General features: G+C 47.9%; 1 protein-coding gene across 10 annotated transcripts in view; it reads left to right on the top strand.

Moving 5' to 3' along the window:
* The window catches only part of mtmr4 (myotubularin related protein 4), a 61,246-nt gene extending 43,414 nt beyond the window's left edge, over positions 1-17,832 (top strand). For 7 of the 10 annotated variants that reach the window (XM_029249081.1, XM_029249083.1, XM_029249085.1 and 4 more), the window contains 15 exons: positions 285-367; positions 2,582-2,748; positions 4,567-4,663; positions 5,902-6,015; positions 6,859-7,055; positions 8,881-9,009; positions 9,725-9,836; positions 10,655-10,850; positions 11,408-11,593; positions 11,990-12,160; positions 13,009-13,163; positions 13,414-14,599; positions 15,594-15,740; positions 15,862-15,950; positions 16,073-17,832. In XM_029249081.1, coding sequence (XP_029104914.1) covers positions 285-367; positions 2,582-2,748; positions 4,567-4,663; positions 5,902-6,015; positions 6,859-7,055; positions 8,881-9,009; positions 9,725-9,836; positions 10,655-10,850; positions 11,408-11,593; positions 11,990-12,160; positions 13,009-13,163; positions 13,414-14,599; positions 15,594-15,740; positions 15,862-15,950; positions 16,073-16,250 — 3,207 coding nt within the window. In that variant the 3' untranslated portion in view covers positions 16,251-17,832. The remainder of the gene's footprint in view (positions 1-284; positions 368-2,581; positions 2,749-4,566; positions 4,664-5,901; positions 6,016-6,858; positions 7,056-8,880; positions 9,010-9,724; positions 9,837-10,654; positions 10,851-11,407; positions 11,594-11,989; positions 12,161-13,008; positions 13,164-13,413; positions 14,600-15,593; positions 15,741-15,861; positions 15,951-16,072) is intronic. The other 3 variants (XM_029249078.1, XM_029249087.1, XM_029249077.1) reach the window with 2 other exon arrangements.
* The last annotated feature ends 6,113 nt before the right edge of the window (positions 17,833-23,945 follow it).

The following is a 23,945-nucleotide window of genomic DNA, read 5'->3' on the forward strand; positions in this document are numbered from 1 at the left end:
GAATGTGTAGTGACTTAATTACTGAACAATATGCATGGGTATTTTTTATTGCAGATGAAACCTAATGAGCTTTTAATTACACTGCCATGTGCGCACCTTGAGCACGTGCAGAGTGCACCTCATTGCGTCTGAAAAGTCAGGCCCTACATTGCACAGCGTCTCCAGTGCCGCAGATAGTCCTGCTGCTTGCAGACGTTTGACTCCATAGCTACTTTTTGGTCTCGCGCCGTTTTTTTCTGCATGCGAAGCCCCCACGTAACCTCTCCTTGCTCCCGCGCTCCCAGGTGCCACTCCGGCTGATCGAGAGCGTGGAGAGCAGAGACATGTTCCAGATCCACATCACCTGCAAGGACTCCAAAGTGGTCAGGTGAGCAGTGGACCATAATCCCATTAGTCTGACCGCAGATGATCCTCCACACTGATATGTTACCTCCAACACTAAACATGCAGCTACATGCAAAATGGTCCTGAATATAATGCAGCGGAGTAGCGGTTCTAAAAACCCATAGCTGTGACTCAAATGAGGGTTGCAGGGCGTCTCAACAACTATCAGTGTGTGTATTATAGTTTTACAAGGAGTTGACTTGTGCAATATGGATATTGAAATAGTAATTAAGAGTAATTGATACAGCATCCGTATGTTCTTATATAATTAATGTTAGTCCCTTCACCTCCAGTACTTGTGCATTAAGCAGACTAGCGAGGAGCAAGCTGTTAATTGGTACTCATCAGAATGTGACACTATAGATGAAGCTGTATTTTTAGCATTTTTCAGCATGATTTTTGCAACCGAAGTGAAGTCAAAGTGTCTATGGTCATTTCAACCATATACAGCTGGTACAGTATCCAGTGAAATGAAACAATGTCCTTCCAGGACAGCGGTGCTACATAGAAACTACTCGGAGCTTCCTACATAAGAAACAATGAATATACAATAAATGATGTAAATGTAAACATACTAGTTAGGTGTGTGTAGTTAAGTGTACCACTTTTTTTTTGCTACATTTATATTAAAAATATATACATTCAAAACTGTTTCAACATTGTTGCTCTTATTATTTTGTTGGCAAAATTTTTGTGCTCAGACTAATTCAAGAAATGTTTGGAACACCAGTTCCAAACAAAAAAAATTTTTAAAAATAAATTTTTACACATTTCTGGTATAGGTGCAATTCCAGGATAGGCTCTGGACCACCACAACCCTGACTTGGACAAGTGGTTAAAGAAAATGTGTAAAATTCTCCCTCATTCACTCAAGTCAACAGTTCATTCCGACGGCCATTTTTTCAGTTCTTTACTGGATTTTGAGATGTAGTCATTATGTGTGTACAAGCACATCCTACGTTTTACGCGCACCGATTTATGTCTGGCTTTTGATGAATACTGCTGTTTCGGGAGTCAAATTATATAACCATCGATAATAGTAATTATTTTTATATAGCGTCACCGGGCGGATTAAGGTTGTATTCATGTCACCAAAAAAGTTTGGGACCGACTTCTGCAGGGTATTGTGAAACATAAAACAACAGTAATCATTTTGGTTGTTTATTTTTGGATGCTTATGACTCCAACTGTGTTGACTTCCATGAGATTGTCTGTGATTTCATAGGATTGTCCTTCTTGCAGACTAAAAGACATCTGCATGTAAACATAACACACGGGGTGGTAAGAGATGTCAGCACATTAGCAGAAGGTCACTTGCATAGAGGCAGGCTTGCGCATTTGGAAATCATGCCGGGATCCAACCTGACCTACTTTGTTAGAAGGAAGCATCTTTTGTTTCTGGTTTCCTGCCATCTTCTTTCACACTGTTGCGCGCCTCTGCTTTTGCTCCTTTTGTTTCTGACCATTTGACAGCTGGTGGCAATCTGGGAAATGTACAAAAAATGATATATTCCATGGGGGGGAGAATTAAAAATGGTACGCCCTCTGAAAATTTCACAGACTGTCAGAGTCCATTTGACACCATTCTCACTTTATGAAATCTTTAATTGACAAACATTAGTCTGAAAACTGAAGCCCCGTATTTTTGTTTTTACACTTCACAAACACGTACGGCTTCAGAATACCATCGCTGTCCACACCACCAGTTTCTGTAGAACTATGAATTGACATATTCCCATTTCAGTATTTGAAGTCTTTCCTGATGTTTTCTTTCCAGCGGATGTGAAATTGGATACAAAGTTAGCGATCTGAGCTTTGCGATGCCACGGCTGGAACAATCCAGCGTGGAGCTAAAATAGCGCTCTGTTCCGAGCACGCGCCGAAACGCGGGGATAAAACCAGGTGTATCGACTCCGAATTGATTTGGTTCCTAAGACATGTAAGGCTATCTCGGCACTAGGGAAATTAAGGCCGTTTTTGTAACACGATCATCACCATATCTACTTGCAAACAGAATTTTGCAAGCAGCTTCCATCAATAATAAAAGGTTTATTTTATTTCCTCCTGTTTAATGAATAATTATAATGCATTGTGGTGTCTAACCTGTATACAGGATGAATAACCTCGGGTTATAGTCTTAAGGCACCGGTGAAGCCTTACCAGATTTGTTTGAGTAATACCATGCATCTCCTTTCAGATGCCATTTTTCCACCTTCAAGCAATGCCAGGAGTGGCTGAAGAGGCTGAGCCGAGCAACGACCCACCCGTCCAGGGTAGAAGACCTGTTTGCCCTGGCGTACCACGCCTGGTGCCTCGGGGGCAATGCGGACGATGAGGACCAGCACGTGCACTTGTGCCGCCCCGGTGAGCCCCCGTGCTCGTCTGAGCACTTTACTACTTTCTGTCTTCTTTCCCCAGGAAAGGGGGCAGCTTATCAGTGTCAGGTTATGGCTAAATTGAGGGTATATGTGATCTGTTTCAACAGGAAATAATATGTATCTGAGCTTATCACGTGGAAAAAGAAAAAGCAGCTTTGCGTACGTTTCAAGTTCCCACTTTAATTGCTAACCAAAAAAAACTGTATTTTTGCACTGCAGTACTTTCCTTCAAATGTCCCCACATTGTAGAAAATGTGTACACACCCCACCCTCTTAGTAAAAGTCACGACAAAGCAAGTAAAGCTTGCACGATAACCTACCATTACGTGCTGTTATTGATGTACGGGCAGTCCCCAAATTACGAACGAGTTCCGTGTCCTCGGTTCGTCTTAAGCGGGATTTTAACGTAAGTCGGAACAGTTAGGTACGGCGCGTGTCTAATGTCAGTTTGTCAAATGTTTGTCTTAGTATGTCGTGTACCTTTCTATGCGTAAAAAACATTAAAGAAACACCTTGGATAACAGTAATACAACGTAAAGCTAAAACGTTGTCTGAAACCGCTTGTTCCAAGCGGGGTCACGGCGTACCGGAGCCTCACCCGGCAACGCGGGGCGCAAGGTTGGAGGGGAAGAGGACACACCCAGGAGGGGACGCCAGTCCATCGCAAGCCACCCGAAACGGGACTTGAACCCCAGACCCATCAGAGAGCAGGCGTGGATCAAACCTGCCGTGCTAACGTGCCCTCCTACAATGTAAAGATGATAAATGTAACTACAGTATTTATAATAGAGAGAGAGAGAGAGAGAGACATAGAAAGAGATAACAAATGTTAGTACTGTCATGATGATCAGAGGACACTGAGGAGGTTAGGCCCAAGTGCAGGATCGTTTATTCGGAATCAAAGGACTAGATGTGTTCTCGTGGTCGGGGACGGGCGACCGAACAGAGGCGAGGATCCAAAATCGGGGTCGAGGGACAAGGCGGGCGATCGTTATCGGAGACGTGGAACGGGACTGGGGAACGATGAAGGACGGGACTTGAAGAGCCGAGCAAGGGAGGTTTGAGAACGTGCGGGGGGGGTTGTCGTCTGGAGCGAGATTCCGCAACTGGGAAGAAGTGTCTTTTGTAGCCGAGTGCTCTCTCAGATAGAGACGTGTGTGTGTGTGTGTGTGAGAGAGAGAGAGAGAGAGAGAGAGAGAGAGAGAGAGAGAGAGAGAGAGAGAGAGAGAGAGAGAGAGAGAGAGAGAGAGAGAGAGAGAGAGAGAGAGAGAGAGAGAGAGAGAGAGAGAGAGAGAGAGAGAGAGAGAGCGCAAAACGATAAAGAAACTTTAATGTTTGCTTTTCCATTGTTCGTTGACGTTTGACCTTTCGCTTTATTATTTACTCTTTAGTTTCAGTCGCGATCATTTCCTTTTCTTGGATGCATCACCATCACTCGCATCGCATTTACGCTGTGGTGCCATGGTTCGGAGGGTTAAAAAGAAAAAAATTAAAGCCAAATACAGTACCACACGAGACACTGTTAACGGGGAAAAGAAGGAAGTCTGTCGTACCTCGGGCTCACCGCTGTAGGCGCGCAATGTTTTGATGCGCTTCGCAAAGTAGCGCCCGTTTACTATTTTGAACTATCGTATGTACAATAACTAGAATTTTTCAACAAGGGGGCGGTTTGTTAAGCATGGGTCGTACGTAACTAGGACGTTCGTAATTTGGGAACTGCCTGTATTACTTACATATTGATAAACGTTTTATACGGTGCATTGCGGTTTCCATTTTTGCCTATTCTTACTATGGTACTCCATAGGTGACCACGTGCGTCAGAGGTTGGAGACGGAGGTGTTACGGATGGGCTGCGACTTGCAGAACGCCTGGAGACTGTCGGACATAAACGCCAACTACAAGTAAGCAGCGAAACGCAAGCCGATCTGCAGAGCGCGTCTCTACGTTGAGTCGCTTGTGTTGTCCTATGCTTGAAAGTTGTCTGTATGTGTACTTTTGCTCGAATAGGTATCTGCTTCTTCGGTGATTATGTTCCTAACGGGAGGGTGTCGCATCTCAAGATTTTGGAACGTGAGCTTGACGAATGTTTTCGAAGAGCTTGCTGCAAAGTTTCTGGGATGCATAAAAAACAAGAGAATGTGAGAAAGGAAGCTGAAGTGACATCAGATGAACGCAGACTGTTAGCTGAAATGTTCTTTAAAAAGAATCTAGTCTGTGGCTTTTTGTTGGAACATGAGCGAAAGGTGCCGGTGGTTTGAGGGAAGCTCAGCGGCGGCAGGTCTCAATCTTTTTTGTGATGGAAAAGAGGAATCCTTAACTCAGCGCGGGTTTAATAAGAATCAGAGCAACAAATTAAAGCTTCACCCACAGTTTGTGCTATCGGATCCGTTGTTCTGAACTTTTGCACTACAACCGGAACACCGCTTTGCCCATCGTCATACTAGCGTGAATTCCAAGACACACGCACGCGTAAACCTTTAGCAGTGCCTCGGAGCTCCTTGCCACCTTTTGAGAGTAGAAGGCCGAGGCACAGCGAGGGAGCGCGTTGCCCACAAAGGCTTTCGTCGCCATCCTCCAGCCCATCGGCACACTCGCGCAGCGCAGTTAGAGAGCAGCGAGAGGCCTGGCTAACGCCGAAGAATAGGTACAAGCCAAGAAGCAGTTGCAAAGACACTAAGATGCACTTGGCTGCTTGAGGGAAGGAGGCAAGCTGCTGGAGGCCAGCGAGAGGGGAGACGTGAGTCGTAGGAGATTGGGGGAGAAAGAAAGGAGTTGAGAGTGCCATTTTGACTGTTTGGCGCGAGAGGACGGGTGCGTTTGCGCGCAGCGATGTCAAGCCGAGAGGGATCGATGCAGTCTTTTTGTATTATCGGGACAGTGAAAGGCCACCGCCGGCACCGATATATTGTCCGACGCCTTATGTACGGTTCACTTAATTCATTAATTGTTGCCGCCAAGCGTTAATTTTCTTAAACCTTTTAGCGTCCGTCAAGTTTGATACATGTAGTTTTTCCTCCCCCCGACCTTTCTCATCATTAGGTCGTTCTTTAATGGTTTTTCCCTCAGTTCTGGCCTTTTCAGCACTTCTGTACTGTTTCAATCTTCACGGTTAATGCGATCTGTCCTCTCCCTTTGGCAGGCTGTGTTCCAGCTACCCGCAGAAGCTTCTGGTTCCTGGGTGGATCACTGACAAAGAGCTAGAGAGTGTAGCTTCCTTCAGATCGTGGAAGAGAATCCCAGTTGTGGTCTATAGGTGAGCCTTTGACATCCCTTTGTTATGAGCGTTACACGCTGCCCGCAAGCGCGCAACTGTTAACGGGCGAAGGCCAGAAAGCAGTATGGGTATATGTACCGTGAGATAGCATTAAAATATCCAACATATAAAAACTGGAAATATCTTTTAATAGAATGCTCAGTTAAGGAACCAAGTGTGCCCACTCATCAGTGTACAAACTTAATTCATTCTTTGAAATCCCTTTGTTAAGTAAAAATTTGTAACTCAAAAGTACAATTATTTGTTATGGTAAAAAATGGAACTAGTTCCAAAAGTTGATTGAAAAAGCAAAGTAAGAAATATTATTCCTATTTCAGCAATCAAACAATTGCCAACATTCCCAACAACCGTTAAATAATTGCAAATACTATAACAAAATGGTGCTGCTCATGCATGCATACATACTTCTGTGTATACTGTATTTGTTTTTATATCATGTACTGTATGTATGGGGAAGAGAATGAAATATGTTAGAAATGAGATTATTCGCATTCCGTTGAAACTGAATCGTAAACATACCTAAAGAGACCGACTAAGATGACTAGGGTGCCAATTCAAAATGGGTCGCTGACTGAAAATGTGCTAAAATTGGCCTCACGCGAATGGAAATGTTTATCTGTGAATATGATCGTAATTCACATTTAAAGATATAAATTGAATCAATGGGTTTAGGAAAGTGAAGATTCATATGAGTTGCAAATAAAGCAACGGACGCAATAATAATATTACATCTTCGGTTAACGGTCGCCCAGCGCGTGGCCTGTTGTTGAACACGTCTGGTTTGCGGCTCCACCTCCGGTTAACAATCTACCGTCACGGCAGGCACCAGCGGAACGGGATGGTGATCGCGCGCGGGAGCCAGCCCGAGATCAGTTGGTGGGGCTGGAGGAACACGGAGGACGAGTACCTGGTCACATCCATCGCCAAGGCCTGCGCGCTGAACCCCGGGTCTCGCGCCGCAGGGGGCTCTACCTCCCGGCCTCGCAGCGAGGGAGGCGACAACTCCGACGGCGACTTCGGTGAGCCTCGGCCGGCAAGGGCGGGACAGGAAGCGAGTAGCCGGGCAAAAATGTTGAAGCGAAACGCCATCGTGGATGAGTGGCCCTTTGTAAGTAGCGTATCTAGCAGCGCAAGTGGTCACCTCGGCGAATAAGGCGCGTGGGCCGATAACGCCGGTATCCATCGGAACTGGCTTCGGAGAAGAGCGTCTGCTAAATAAATGTAAGTGTAACGTAGCAGTTTTTACTTTTAAGCGGAGTGCACGCGGCATCACAAGTCTTAGATAAAAGCAATGCCAGGTGAAAGAGAACGCGCAGAACTGTACGGGGAGGCGTTGGATAAAGCGAAGGACAGCTTGAAAACCCGGAAAGCGCCGAGGAAGAATCGAGATTGAAGAACTTTGTTAAACCGTAGAAGCCCGGCTCTTTGCGGTAACGATTCCTTATCAAGAAAGAGGCGAAAATGGAAACGTGGACAAATAACTATACTACTGTATTGCTTCCGTGGATCTCGGGCTTTTCGCAAATTATAGCCGTGCGTTATCGAAGACGTTGTTTCTACGGAATAGAATAGTTGTGCATATTTTGTTCCTGTGAACGAGACATCCCAATTAAACTTGAAAAAAAAAGCATGTTGAAGTGGTGAAGACATCTAAAAATAACTCCATTGGGGACAGGCCATTTTCATTCACGTACTGCGTGCCTTTCCATGCACTAGAGTGCAGGGGAAATTAGGACTTTGCAAAAAGACCGGATGCTTGCGAACAAAAGGCCGTCTACGCCTGAGAGGTTTTTTTTTTTTTTTCCTTTTTTTTTCCCTGGGACACTTTATTTGCTTGTTAGATGGCAAGAATGCAGTGCGCGGTGGGGGTGGCGGTCCCACCACCATCTCCACGTGACTGATAAATGAGCGGAAACATAGCCATGGCGAGGTAGACGGAGCACTTGTGTTTCCAAACACTTCTGTGATGACGCTGAGGGTGCAGAAACTGAATGCAGAATCAAATTTGGGTCAAACTAGAATTCTAGAACCTAGTAGTATGCTTTTTTTTTTTTTTTTTTTTTTTTAGCATTTAGGTTAATAATCATGAAATTTGTCTCTTGTCAATCTTTGCACGAAGCGCTAGATCATGAGGTCGACATAAGAGAACGTTGCCCAGCGATAGTCATTGCTCGGTGAATGACGGCACATTTGTACAACCTTGGCGATTTTTAATTTTTAGTAATGCTTAGTTGAAATACTGCACTCCTAATAATTGTAATGCAGTTGTAACTGTTAAATCTTGTATCTACAACCAAACCTCCGACACCTACGAATAATATTCGCCTTGCCAAGACGGCGCGGCTTACGCGTGTCTTAGTAACGTACGAACGTCGCAACAATAATGTGCAAAAAAGACCTAAAGCACTCTTGTGCAGTGAAATTGATAATAAAATAAATATATAGATGGATGTTGTATATTATAAGAGGTTTTGGTACATTTATACTAAAATAGCTATATATATTGCCTTTTTCAAACTGTTTAAGTGAAACGTAGCATAGCACCTTACGGGACCGAGCGTTTCATTCGGTTGCGCGGTTACCGGGAGCGCTTCGGCCCCTAACCCAGACATAAAGCGGGCAGCGACCGCGTGGGTGAAAGCAGTGCCGTAGCGGCGCTCCCCGGGTGCCGCGGTCCTTGCCTACGTTGACGGATGAGGCACGGGCCACGGCGCACCGTCCGGGTGCACTGCGGCAATGGTCATCGGCCCGCATTATTGATTTCTGCCTCCTACGGTCAAGCTGTCGATCACGCTGGTAATATTAGCCTGTCTTCCCATTCCCTCGCGCCCTCCGCCCCACCAGATTCATCTCTGACGGCCTGCCCCGGTCCCGACGCCAGCGCAACGCCGCAGAAACTCCTGATCCTGGACGCGCGCTCCTACACTGCCGCCGTGGCTAACCGGGCCAAGGGCGGCGGCTGCGAGTGCGAAGGTGAGGGGCGACTCCGCTCCGCACGTGTCGGGCAGGTTCCAGGCCCGTGCCCCCCACGGACTTTCGCCGTATGTTCTGGCGCCGTGGTTAACTTTGCCGAGTTAGTTACAAACGCACGTGGTTAGCGGCCGCCACGTATCCGGTTTCGTTCCCTGCCGTTAATTGAAATGTAGTAACAAAATGTATTGTACTTTTTTGTATGAAGACATCGAAGTCCTTTATGATTCAGGGCACTTTTTTTTGTTTCTTTGTTTCTTGTGACGATTGACTGTCTATAGAACAAATACCTTGTACATTTTACAACTGTCCATTTTTGGGACATATCTGAAAGATAAAAATAAGTAAATGAGTGTAAAATATCCTTTTAAATTGAAATCCAAAGCCAAGCGATCGGCGTATCGCTTGAAAAGACTCCAAAAAAGACTTGTGGAGTCGCCCAAAAGAGAAGGACGTTGGGGCCGTTTTACTTGAAGTCAATGTAGAAACGAAAACGTGACTCGGTTAGCGATGTCACGCGATTTGTTTACGATGACGCTTGTCATTTTGCCGCAAATTTCAGCGTTTTATCTTAATTCTTTGTAGGAACTATTTTGCCCGCTAGAGAAATTTAAGCTGGGCAGTCAGGCGGCCCTTAACGTCGAGGCCCGGGTTAAACCCATCGGGGCTTGTTCTCCTCGTCCGAGAGCTGAGCCCATGCGCTTGTATCTCTGTACAGAGTATTACCCCAACTGCGAAGTGGCATTCATGGGCATGGCCAACATCCACGCCATCAGGAACAGCTTCCAGTCGCTGCGTGCCGTCTGCAGCCAAATCCCAGACCCTGCCAAGTAAGTGCACCCACCCAGCCTTAACCTTGCTCTGACAGATGAGAGACTACACCACCAATGAGAATGAATATATCAGCTGACAAGTTAGGGTTCTTATGGTGTGGTCTACATTCATAGTCATCTCCCCAGTCACAGCCATTCAGGTTAAGAGAATTGGACTCGATGCGGAGTTTGATTTAGCAGCCTTACTTGAGCTTACGAGGCATTTCTTCATATTAACGAGAACCAAATTTGGATTTTGCTTGCCTCCTGAGCTGCGTGAGACCAGTGCCACCATGTGGCGTTTTTTGCAGTTTGACTTGCTCTGCGTTAAGTCTGTTATCTGTAAGCGTTGCCCCCGGTCGGACCGTCGCGGCAACTCGTTATTTTCATCGATTTCTGCGTACGTTTTGTTAGCGAGCGTCGGCGTATGTTACAGAACAGCTATCAACAAGCGGAGGCGGACAACCACGCAGCGTTGTACAATTAATGAACGGAAACTGCCTTACCGCGTCCCGATTGCTGTGGAAGTAATTTTAGGTTTTTTTTTTTTTTAACTGGTCAAATTAACAGAATGACTACTTACATCTTGAAGTTAGGAGAATTCTTTGTGGAAAGGGTTTTGGGATCGCTTTACCTTTGTAAGGTTTGGAGAAATTATGTAGTGTTGTTGCGAAACTCCAGGCAGCATCAGTGACATGCCATAGACTGTGGTATTTTCAGTTATTTGCTTGCATTTGAAATATTTCCCTAATGTCTAAGCTGTTATGGAAGTGTCCTTATGTGAATCGCTGTGCCGGCAATCCCGGCGGTGCCTAACGCTTCCCGGTTCCCCCCAGCTGGCTGTCTGCGCTGGAAAGCACCCGCTGGCTTCAGCACTTGTCCGTCATGCTGAAGGCCGCCACCGTCGTGTGCTCTGCCGTGGAAAGGGAGGGGCGACCGGTCCTGGTGCACTGCTCCGACGGCTGGGACCGTACACCCCAGATTGTAGCTCTGGCCAAGATCCTACTGGACCCCTATTACAGAACTCTGGAGGTAGAGCCTCGCTGTAGCACTCCTCATAAATGTGAAGCGTCACTCGGGATGTCGGTAGCGAAACCATTCGAGGTACTTGTTATTTCTTGTAACAGCATTGTGTTGTGACGCTACACTATTTCCATTTTCATGATTTGTCATTGTTTCCTTTCACCTTTTCTTTGTGCGCCACCATAAGACCCTGCTTGGTAGGCAAAGTTTATCGGAGTCAGAAGTTTAGTACATTTTTGGTAAATAAAAGGCAGTCACCGATACGCACTTATCGCGACGGTCTGTAGGCGGCGCGGCCGGCCGGCGTTATCGCGCGGCAGGTAAAGCGGTCGCCCTTAGGCATTACGACCAAACAAACATCGAGGGTGAGAAATAACATTATGTTGACGGGACAGCCGTCGCAAGTCCGGGCGTTGGCGAGTCGCGCACGCTGTCGGTCGACGACTACCTGCCGGGATAGCGGACCCGGCGAACTTCCCACGTACCCCGGGAAGGTCACCGAGCCCTCTATGGATAATCTGAAATGTGAAGATTTTAAAATAGCATGTATAAACGTTCTCCCGCAGGGCTTCCAGGTGCTGGTGGAGACGGAATGGCTGGACTTTGGGCATAAATTTGGGGACCGCTGCGGGCACCAGGAGAACACGGACGATGTCAGCGAGCAGTGTCCGGTCTTCGTGCAGTGGCTGGACTGCGTGCACCAGCTGCTCAAGCAGTTCCCCTGCCTCTTTGAATTCAACGAGGCCTTTCTGGTCAGCGTTGAAATGAATACGTAAAGCAGTGAAATTAATTGTAAAATAAAGGTGTTGCCATTTCCTAGATAAATAATGGCGCTTTGCTCGTAACGATGCTTTATTATATTACGTGACTTTTTTTTTTTTTTTTTGGGTCAAAATTATAAGGTTGTGTCAGTCTGTTAGTGTAGTCACTCAAGGAGGTTCAAGCCGTTTTTGAGTTTGAGGCTTGTTTTTGAACGGACATTTGATGAAAGAAAAATATAACCATGATGAGATGCAAAAGATGTTTAGACGGCTCAAACCTCTGTAGTCACGGGTACCGACTCTCCATTATGGAAACGGCTTCTTTACCGACTCGTGTGTAACGCACGGATGGTCTTACCGTCTATATGTTTGCGACGCCGGCCACAGGTGAAACTGGTGCAGCATACCTACTCGTGCCTGTATGGTACTTTCCTGTGCAACAACAACCGCGAGAGGGAGGCCCGCAACATCTACAAGCGTACCTGTTCCGTGTGGTCCCTGCTGCGCACGGGCAACAAAAACTTTCAGAACTTCCTCTACATCCCCAGCCACGATACGGTAAGCACCGCCGACCGCCGTCTCCGCCGACTTACGCGGGCTCCTCAGTTTACGAGCATGGTTCGGATCACTCGTGAATTCACAGGGCGAACGCTTCGTATGAGCGATGGCCCTCGGGAAAGTTTCCGTGAGTGACGAGCTAAAATTGTGCGGACTCGTTTATTTCGTCGTCACGAACCACTCATCCCGCGCACGCTTGCAGTTTTCCGGAACGTGTCCTGGAACACAGGGCGCGAAGCACAGTACGCATCGTTTAATTGTCTTTGAAGAAGTTGAAAGAAAATGCGCAACGTTGATCAGCGTGATATGGCCATGTTCAGTTTGCTTTATAATCTATACGGTCGATAAAAACATAACTACTTTTATTTGTTGGGCAGACTGTGTAAAGTTGTTCTTCGCCGCTGCCGCTTGTTGACCATTTAGTCCGTAAACATCCGCAACGCTTTAGTTACGTTATTAATCGCGGCACTGGAAAAAGAGCAGACGTGACCCATAAACGCCGCGCCGTAGCGTTTGGGTGCCCTTCGCTGCTGGTGAAACAATCGGTTGTAGGAACACAGGTGGCATTTGGTCGAGAACCAATGCGTTTCTTAAAACAGACAAATTGAAAAGGAAAAATCTTGTCGTTTGACATTTGTAACTCGGATGTTTGTAAAGGGGAGGGTCTGACATATTTCCTTGTCCCACGTGCGACTGCACGAGAAAAGATGACGATGCAAGTACGCGACGATTCCGACGTGCGACGGAAGGTACCCGTTTGCGTTTGGAGGAAAAGAACGGCACTAAGGCCTCAGGAACGGGCGCGCGTGCAAACAGGTGACCGCTAACTGACCGGGCTCTTGTTTCAGGTGCTCCAGCCAGTGTGCCACACCCGCGCCTTGCACCTGTGGACAGCCGTGTACTTGCCCACTTCTTCCCCCTGCACGGCCGCTGAGGACGCGGTGGAGCTTTACCTGTCACCCTCGAGCCAAGGGGAGGAGCTCTCTGCCCGCTCACTGGATAGGTCAGTCACGTCGAGCGCGCACAGCGCCAGCCTCGTACGGAGAGAAAAGTGGTTTGTGACAGAAAAAGATAAAGAAATGCACGTTTTAAGTTAGGATAGACGGGAAGTAGCGACGGAGATTTGTAGCTTTGATCGAAACGAGCAGTAATGCCAGATGTTTGTTTTCATGATAAAGTGCCCCGTTGCGGCAGTAAATAGAAATCGTTGGCGAAAAAAAGAGAAGCCTCACTTCGGTGACTTTCGATCGCAGGCTGCCCAAGACTCGCTCCATGGACAACCTGGTGTCGGCCTGCGACGGCGGAGCGCCTTTAACTCGCACCTCTAGCGACCCCAATCTGAACAAGCACTGCCAAGAGGGCCGTCTGCCAGCGGAACCCAAGTGCACGGCGGGGGTGTCGTCGGGAGACGTCCCCGACGCAAAGACCAGAGACTTGACGGCAGCCGGTGGGGATTCGAGGGGGGAGCCCGTCTTCGACATCCCCGTCACCCGCCTCCCCGCGACGGAGGGACCGAGCGACGGGGCCGTGTCGGAGGAGCCCTGCCTGACGGCGCAGCCTCTGGCCTCGGCGCATTCCGCTACGGGACGGGTCGGGCCTCGCCGCCCCGCGCAGCCCGCGCGCGTCCCCGGCCGGGCACCGCGCTCAGAGGATGATCCCATCCTCCCGCGATTACCCCTGGGGGCTGACCCTGGGGCTCGGACTCCTGACCCGACTCTGTACCCGGACGCGTGCGACGGGAAGCCCGAAGGCCACGCTACGGAGCTGGCGCTCGCAACCCCCGCCGAGCCTCGTCCCACCCCCCCGAGGGACGACTGCGTACAAAACCCCTCCGGGGAGACGCCGGATGCCGAGGAAGAACGGCAAAGAGGGGAGCTTGCCGCGCCGAACAGGCTGCAGCCTGAGTGCTGCGGGGCGGCGCGACGCCTCATCTCGCAAAGCCAGCTGAGCGAGTTCACGCTGCTCGACTCCCACTGGGACAGCGTGCAGGGTCTGGTGAGGTCTGCCTGCGGCGGCAGTGCCGCCACCGCCATTCCGCAGCCCGGCTGCCCGACCCGGAGGCTACCGGGTAAGGTGCTGCGGGCTCAGGGCGTAGCTCCGGGCGGCAGCTGCCACAACTTCCGCCGAGAGGTGGCCCGTCCTGCCGGCAGTCCGGTCCACTCCGGCTGGCTCTCGGCCGCCAAGAGCTCGGTGCCGTGCTCCCCCCGTCAGCTGCTGACCGCCCCATCGCCACCGCCCCCGGCCCCCGCCTACCTGGATGACGACGGTCTGCCGGTGCCGACGGACGCGGTGCAGCAGCGGCTGCGACAGATCGAGGCTGGCTACAAGCAGGAGGTGGAGGTGCTGCGCAGGCAAGTGCGGCAGCTGCAGATGAGGCTCGAGAGCAAGCAGTTCTGCACGCCGCCCTCGGAGCCTGACGTGGACTACGAGGACGACATAGTAAGTTTCCCCCGCCTCCCATCCCAGAACTTAGTGGTCCTGAGGGTTCAGTGTTGAAGGAACCAAAGGTAAATGTGCACACTCGTGAAATAACTTGTGCATTGTGGAAGATTGGGACGAGTCACCGCGGTTAGAAATATACGAAGTTACTCATTTAAGCGGTAAAAATGATTGACGGTAGCCAAAGATGGATTCGGACGGAAGCCCGCGTACCCTACCGATTACCCCATCGGCATTTAGGGAACCGAAAGGCCTAAGGCCTTGAGGCACCAGCGTATGGCCTACCGACTAAGGATAAAGGCTGTTTCTCAGTCGGTAATGCATCACAGGCGGTGCATTGCAATGTCAGATGTTATGGCCAGTGACAAGAGGGCGCTAACGATAAAGAAACAGAGCCCCGCTTTCGGTTTTTCTGCACTCCTCTTGTTAAGACAAAGCGCAGAATGGCGGTATTAGTTTGTTTGTCAGTATGCTAATTGTCTTGAATAATTGCGATGAGCTGCTGCTGCGCTTATAGTGGTGTCGGCTCAGCAAAATGCACGCGTATCATGTCTATGAAGCTGTGATAAAATAATATATTTACATTAAGAGAAAGAGAGACACGGCTGTGTAAGAAAGACTGAAGTAAACCTAGTTTGTTCTCTACCACGTGCTGCACACCGAGGTTCATGAAACAGAGGATAGAGAGAAATCCCGGTACCCGCCGAGCAAATAAGAAGATTATACACGTTGTAATTATTAGTGCCTGTGGCATGTTGATAAAAGAATGGTACTAGGGGTGCTTTAAAAGACCTTTTAAAATGAAGAATAGGTAGATGATAGCTGCGTTTGAGAAATACTACAGCAAAAATGGCACGTCGGTCCAGTTGGCGAGAATTTTCAAACGCTCTGTGTCGAAATTTGGATTACGTACGTAAGTGAAAGGTAACAAGTGCCATACCGCGGGGCCCCGACGCGCCGTTCCTTCTCGTCCACCCACCCTTGCTTTCCGCAGACGTGCCTCCGGGAGTCGGACGACAGCGCCGGCGGTGGTGGCGAGGACTCCGTGTCGGAGCACAGCGAGGACCGCTTCTCGGATTGCAGCTGGGACCGGGTGGAGCGGAAGGACACAGAGGTCAGCGTCCCACGTTGCCTGCTCCAGGTTTATGTGCCGTCTTGCCGCTACACTGCCTTCCTGCCTGCCCTTGCTGTGCCTTTCCGCCCTCCCCGTGTCCACGTTCCTTCGCCGCCCTGACGTTGCTCTCTCTCGCCTACGTCGGCAGGTAACGCGATGGGTCCCAGACCACATGGCCTCCCACTGCTTCAACTGCGACTGCGAGTTCTGGATTGCCAAGCGACGCCATCACTGCAGGTAAGTTGTCAAAGTTCCAGTAACTGAAGCGACTGTTTGTTTTGACCATACCGCACTGGTACTTTGTCTCATGTCATAAAACCGCATCATCAGGCAGACGTTTCCTCTGTTGTTGCTCTCAGAAACTGCGGCAATGTGTTCTGCAAGGACTGCTGTCACCTGAAGCTGCCCATCCCTGACCAACAGCTGTACGACCCCGTTCTGGTGTGTAACTGCTGCTACGACCTGCTCCTCGAGTCCCGCACGCGGGAGATCCGGAGCCAGCAGCTGAAAAAGGCCATTGCCACCGCCTCCAGCTGAGAGCCCCGCCCAGCAGGTGCCACCTCTTTGCGCAAGCGCCAGTTTGAGTGGACGGGCCAGCAACGATGACTAGTAATGTGTGCAGACCCAAGGCTCACGGGTCCTGCAGGGAGAGGACGATGTGCAAGGACAGCGGAAGAGTAGATCTGTCGTCGTCTTGGCGACCGTATTAAGGCGACATGGCGCTGCCGCTCGACTGCGCTTTTTAAGCAGTGCTGTGGAGAAAGCCCACCTTGGTCCAGTGCTCGTCTCAGACCTATGCATCCCGTATACCACCATCTAGAGGACAATGTCATGTACTGAGGCATCTGGACTCCCAAAGCCTTTATCAGTATATCGGAGGCTTGTTTAAAAATGCTGCTATGTTATTTCTTTGTAGAGTTTATTTTTGTGCACTACATACAGTTGTAAATGTGAGGGAATTAGAGACCAAAAGCAGAGCAGCCTGGCATAATGGTGCAGCTCATCCTGACTTCAAATGTTATGTTGAGAAAACTGGAAAGCAGATGGATGGTGTCTTTTCATATGTAGATTGTGTACTTGTCTGTTCCTGCAGTGTATTGTAAATATCAGTTATGCAGCCCTGTCAAAGCTAACTTGACTATAGCATTGTCATGTTGATCAGTTTGGAAAATACAATGGAGACAATGTCAAGCAACAACCCCCCCTGCCCCCTTTTTGAAATAGTTTAGCCAACTCCATGAAACAGTGAGTTCTGAAACAGCAAGGTTGCTCTACCATGACAGAACCAAGAACCCCCAAGTAAGTAGAAGTAGATGAAGGGGGTCTGGCTACAGTGTTGTAGTTCACCACCTGGGATCAATTCCATCTTACACCTCAAAGGTGCCTATAGGAAGGCCATGCAGAGTGTTACTGTTGCTTGTGGCTACACTGTGCTGGCACTCACACCTCCATGCAGAGATATTCTCTAGGTGCTAAGGAGGGGAAAGAGCTGGGTATCTGCACCTATGGTGGATTGAAAGGGTGCTAAGAGGGAGCCGTGCCATTTGTTTGATCCCCAACTGACCAAGACGACAGTTCAGGGGCTCACCCTCTCAACTGCAGCACAGCACAAACAGGATGAGCACCAAGGACAGGGCCCAACTGTAAAGCTAAGGCACTGCCAGAATTTCTCTCTCCATCAGGTGGCAGACTGCATCTACACCTTAAGGGCATGAAATCCCTCCCCCAGAACCAATAGTTGATCACAGGACACCCATTCTGGCTTGTACTTAGTAAAACTAGCTACATCCTCACTTAAGTGACGGCTGTTTTGAATGCACATGGGAAGGAGAAAGGACTTGATCTTAACAGCTGAAGAGTTGCAGGAAGATACAACTGACAGTTGGACAGAATCAAGTAAGCAGGCTGCTGACATTTCACATCAAGTGGCTTGAATTTGAAGGCAGACTTTGCAGGGAGATCCAGCACAAACAGGGCACAGTGATGTTGAGAACTTGTCTACCTCTGGAAAAACAAAACAAAAGCAAAGTCAGTGCTGACAAACTGATGGAGGACACAGACAAGGTGGCAACAACTCTGGTTTACTTACTACTTGCAGAAAAAGCTTCTTACCTGAGGAGACGGGAGCAACAAGTAGCCAAGAGTTGTTTGTAGGCATCCGGGTCCATGCGAGTCTTGGATGTGCCGCCGTCGTTACGTAACGTCTCACCTGGCCGTACCCCTCTGGAAAATAGTAATACCATTAACGGCATTGTCCGTTAAAAGATCTGAGACTTGTGCCACTAAAGGGACAGCAGAAGTTCATGATGCTCCAGAACAGGGGTGTCCAAACTACGGCCCACACATGAAACTTGCACTTAACTGCAATGTACTTTTAAGCCTAAGTAGAGCAACTGTCTTCAACAAGGCAGCTTCTCCACAGAACAAGAGTAATCCAAGAAAAGGCCTAATTACTAAATCAGTTACAGTTGCCAACTTTCTAAAAAGCATTAGTTGTGTTAGCAAGCCCAATAACTTATTTGCATAACAAGCTTGAAATACACCCATCCCACTTTCCCCTTATTTTTCCCCCCCTTTGTACAGGGCTGTGAAGGGGGAATCACCATCCTGAATAAGAAGCAATCTGAGGCTGCTGCTGTTTTGAGAATGAGCTACCAACCCTTCTTGTAACTAAATAAATGAACTCATTACTGGAAAGCTGTGATGTAGGCTGTTTTTCCTCCAAGCAAGCATATTTTACCTACATTTCATTGTTTTTGCTTACATTAAAACACTAGAGGTATATCACCCAACCCTTCATGTTTTCTTCCTGTATGTGGCCCTCAGTGACAAAAGTTTGGACACCCCTGCTCTACAAAAAAAGGAGAGGATTACCGATGGTGAGATCTTACGATGCGAAGCAAATCGGACACGCAGCAGAGTAACAGGCCGGCCGTGGTTACAGGAGAAGATAACGTCAAAGCAATAGCTTGTTTTCTGAATGGGACTTGGACAGTGAGGTCTAAGGACTGCAGGCACAACAGAAAGCATCTTGAACGCATGTTCAACATGCAGGCTGAAGTAACCCCGGACAATCAACGGAGCGCTGCGCTCCGGGAGACGGCTCAACCGCACATCCGTTTCATCCGGGAAGTGGCCGGCGGGGCACAAAAACCACGACAGGTCATGCACATGCAGAGGGAGACTACAATATTCCACCACGGAGAGATGTGAAGGGCTCTGCCTCCACCTCTGAGCGAGGCAGGAGAATGTGGGAAAAGGTTGGTGGCGAGGGCTATGAGCATGGCTGCATCATCTGACCCCCGCGATCCAGGCTTTTGGTTAGGGCCAGTTGGAGATGATGTAGGCAGGTACAAAGACAGCCTTCCTCACAGCACACTGACCAAGTCTCCTGGAGAAATTGAGGCAGGATCGAGGGTTTGACCACCTTACTGGACCATCTGAATCACTGCCGGTGGCATTGTGCCGTTTGGTTGCTGCAGACAACTTTGACGTGCCATCCCTCACCCAATACAATGGTGATGGGAGGTTCATCTTTGCACCAAGATGCTGCAAGTTACTTACCAGCTGCTATTTAAGCCAGGCTAATTCACATCACCTGAGTCCTAATTGAAACTACTCCAACCATGGTAACCAAAATGTGATAATCGATCAAGTCACACCCACTACACCGTACAGGACACAACTTTCAGCTCTGCATGTACAATTAAATTTTATTGCAGTAGCGACAAACTAAAGCCCAAACGCCAACTGCAGCAATGGACCTCTGGCACAAATTACAGTTAACTATGTTTTACCCTCTCAAAGTGTTTCCATGCATAGAAAGGTACACAATGGACTAAACCATGTGACAAATTGACATTGGATACCTGACCATTTTGACTCACGTACAAATCCAACCCGGAAACAAACGGGACGCAAAACTCGTTCGTAACCGGGGACCTGCCTGTATTTATTGGGCTCATGCTTTTTTTTTAAAAAAAAATTGCCCATTTTACATTTAGCAGGCTTTGTCCAAAGCTACTCCCTATGAACTCTATGTAGGGTTATCAACCCACACACCTTATTCACCTGGTGACTCAGGCTGCTAGATAAGCTACTTACAATGTACCCTACATCAGTGAAACACACTGTCACTCACATACTATGGGTGAACCTAACCAGCCTATGTTTGGACTATGGGAGGAGACCCATGCAGACAGGGAGAACACCCAAACTCCACACACACTGAGCAGGGATCAAACCCACATCCCGTGGGTGACAGCAGCAGCACTACTCACCAGCTGTCCTTATGCTGCATCTCTGTTCAGGTACCCAGATAAACACATGGCAAGCTTTAAGCGCATTTAGTCATTTTTGGCAATCAAAGTGCCATAACAGTTGCAATCACCTTTTAACAATTCAATAGTACACATTTTTAAACATCAATTACTTTAATCCAGAACACTGCTGTGGTACAATTGCATTTGATGCAGTATGGTAAGCCCATTACTGGTTAGGTTTCTTTGCTGGTCCCCTGCTAAACAGATGCGATTTCATTGTGTCACAAATATTGGAGAGAGAAAAAATCCTTCTTGGAAATAGGAGTGCAACATTTTATCCTCGTCTGAGCCCAAGCATCACAGAATTGGGGGGGGGCACGCAGCTGCTAGTGTAGTATTTACAGCTGCTGCTGCTGCTGCTTTTGGCTCCAGGTTCGATGGCCACCTGCAGCACCCCAGGTGAGCAAGATACTTACCCTAAAACTGCTCCACTTTAAAGGAAATAACCACCTGTATACACAGGTAAATAAAATTGAGACTGCAGTTACAAGCTTACAACATTCCAAGTCGCTTTGGAGAAAAGCATCAGATTAATTATTGAAATAATTAGTCTCCTTTCTGAATAAGGTAAGGAGACCACATGCGTAGAAATTCCTTGTCATTCCACTCTCTGACGTGAGGTGGCGCACAACCCACAAGTTCCCCCTCCACTCGCATTTCAACCGTCTTCCCACTATTCTGCTCTGTTTACTTGCTGGATGTTCGTACCGATATTATAAACCATCAGTGGATCGGTCACAAAACTTATCCTTTTCAGCCTTGGGGGAAACTGCACAATTACCGCCACCAAAAACCACTGCTATAACTGTACATGCTCATTTAATACTAGAGGCTCGGAAGTTGAACTATTGCTGAAACACAGAGCAAAAATATTTACATGAACCATAAAAGGACCGTTTGACGAATTTTGCAAAAAGCCCTTTTGTACACGTATAGCAGGAACTGCTTCCGGTTAACGGAAAGCCTTCCGGGATCTTCACCGCTTCGTGGGCCGCGTTGCATTGTGGGATCGTTTCGTTAACGCGAGACCCTTCGAGATTAAGGACCGTTGCCGCTGGCCCAGGTGCTGAAATACCGAAGTCCTTACGGACCCTCAAGTCGTCGACAAGTTCGAGCACATCGTTGTTATTACTGACACGTACCTTTGCGGCTGCTAACCGGGGCAGCAGGTGCCGCCCTTGCATCCAAGGACCCAGGTTCGAGTCCCATTTCTTCCTGTCGTGCCCTTACCCTCCTCATTTTACAGTAGTTCACCTGTACGAAATTGATAACTCGTTACGACAAGTACCTCAGCTCAGTCGCTTGGCGTAAACTCGTCAGCCAAATGAGCAATTAACACAGTAAGTCTGTTCACCCGAGTTAATACACTTGCTTCGTATTAATGAAATAAAAATGCAAGTTACACCAAGTTATGGCATTTTAATAACCGACACAAAATTCAGCCACTGCGATACTCCTTATGACACTCAACCGGACTCTGGAAGAGGCGTTATTAACCATTACGCCAATACTGCGGTTTGACGTCGACATATTATGCACTGCAGTTTTTCCTGGAGTAAAACAAAGTCCCTGTCAACTACGCACACCCTATGAGTACATTGAAACCGAATCACAAATTAAGACCTACTATTAAAACAATCGTAGGTGTTAGATTACATAAAAGGAGCGTCTACATGGTGTAAAGGAAAAAGGTTTGTGCCTCCTGCACTTGTAATGCAACCGGGAACAAGAGATTCATTTTCTTCCGCTTACGCGTGTGATCGCAACGCTTGTGGCGACGCGGCGCTCACACCTGTGAGAAAAGGCCGCTCGGTGTCCGCAAGGTGTCGCTGTTTCCCGATGACAGTCGCGCACAGCGAAGCGCCTGGAACTTCTCCTCACTGTTCCGTCTTACATTTATTCATTTAGCGCGCGCTTACCTATACAGCAATTCAGGTTAAGTACCTTGCTCACGGGAACTACAGCCAGAGGTCGAACTCGAACCTGTGACCTTTAGTTGGGCAGTAGCGCCAACCGCTACCCGTTTCTCCCCCTTCCATCACACCTCATCTAAGCCGCTTGTCCCATAGGGGGGGTGCGGGGAGCCGGAGCCTAACCCGGCAACCCAGGGCAAAGGGCTTGAGAGGATACACCCGGGACGGGATGCCGGTCCATCGCAAGGCACCCCAAGCAACACTTGAACCCCAGACTCACCAGCACTGGAGAATGGGACCTGGCCAAACCCACCATGCCACTGCACCCCCCCCCAAATTACCAAGATGAACCAACAGTTACCATAATTCTGGCATTGATAGCCAACACTTGCTCAGTTCAGATCTGTCTGATTCACTGGAGTTCAACTGTTCTCCCCATCTCATTATGAGCTTCCTCGCACCCCAAAATGAGTCAGGTAGAATGGTGACTCAGCTGAGTCACAAGTGAGTGCGAGACTAGCACTCCTCCCAGGGGGTACCCTCACAGCCTTTCTACAAGAGGCTTCAGAACTGTCACCCTGTATTGCTACAAGTACTTTTAAACAATAAATGCATTACAATATACATCAGCTGTTATATTGTGACTATGAATACAAACATTTCAAATGTGTAGCCATATGGGCCAACATCTTTACTACACTTCTAGTATTTGGCTATAGAGGGAGAAATTCAAGCAAGAATACACCGCTCCAATTTAACTGCCCAAACACTGATTTCTTACATCTGTTTCACCTCTTATTACTGCAATAATTAGGAGCTAATAGGGTCAGCTGACACTTTGAAGCAACTTGAAAGTATTTATCCATTTACACAGCTAGTTAATTTCACTATAGCGATGCCAGGTAAATGCCATGCTCAAGAGTACTACAGTGGAAGGCAACACGCAAATCTGCAGCCTTTGGGTCTAAAGGAAACGGCAGTAACTGCATTACCAGCTCTCAGAATAAGTAGTAGTTGAGCATATGTCCCCTTTGTTCTTTCTTAGCCAAGAAATAGTTACAAGCTATTCTCTGAAATGTTAGAGCTGCAGTCCTCAATGAACAGTTGTGCAAACTCTGAGGTTCGTCCTCTTAAGTGTTCGGACAATTTTAACCCATTACAATTCAGTAAAAAGATAACAGGGGTGCAAGACTGTTACATAAACTTGTGCTGCATGTTTAAGAGTTGCCCAACCTGCTAGATTAGAGCCATCCCCTTGATATTACATTCATAGCAGCTATAACAATTTTTATATGCACAAGCACACACAGAGAAAACTGCAACATAATTTTGAACTAAGCATCCCTACCAAACAATGAAACTGACATGTGCATATTAGCCATAGAATTTTAACAGCCTACTAGAGGATCTTTCAGTAGAAATGAATTCCGGTAGATTAAACACTGTCTTGAAAGTGTTAATCATGAAATACAACCAATACTGGACTACAAACCAAACTCAGCTATAGGGAGTCCAAGGAATCAAGAGACACTAGCTGCTCCTCCTGTATTCAGGACTACCAATAGCAATTTGTTGCTGTAAACAAACATCTGAACTCAGGAAAGCATTTAAGTGATAACATTAAACAAGGGGCAGCAAGAACTATAGTTAGACAATAGCTACTTGGAAGCTTACAACTAGATGCGCATATGCTAAGGAAAACATCTCCTTACCATGAAGATTTCCAGAAGGCTCAAGGCTGGCTTTTTACTCATAATAGGTTACACAAAATAAACAGTTGATACAAAGGAAGACAGCCTTCAACCTTGGGGAAATTGCAAAAGGAATTAAGCAAGGCCATCTAATTGTCAAGGATAAACAACCAGCTCAATGGCACTTCCAGCCTTCACCAAGCCTCCCTAAGCCCAACAATACTCCCACACCTTCATACCCAGTGCTACTGGCAAAACACAACCCACAAACTAACACCTGAGGAAATCTTATAAAGGAACAAGTAT

Source organism: Scleropages formosus, chromosome 25 (genome assembly GCF_900964775.1).
Source record: "Scleropages formosus chromosome 25, fSclFor1.1, whole genome shotgun sequence".
Lineage (NCBI taxonomy): Eukaryota > Metazoa > Chordata > Actinopteri > Osteoglossiformes > Osteoglossidae > Scleropages > Scleropages formosus.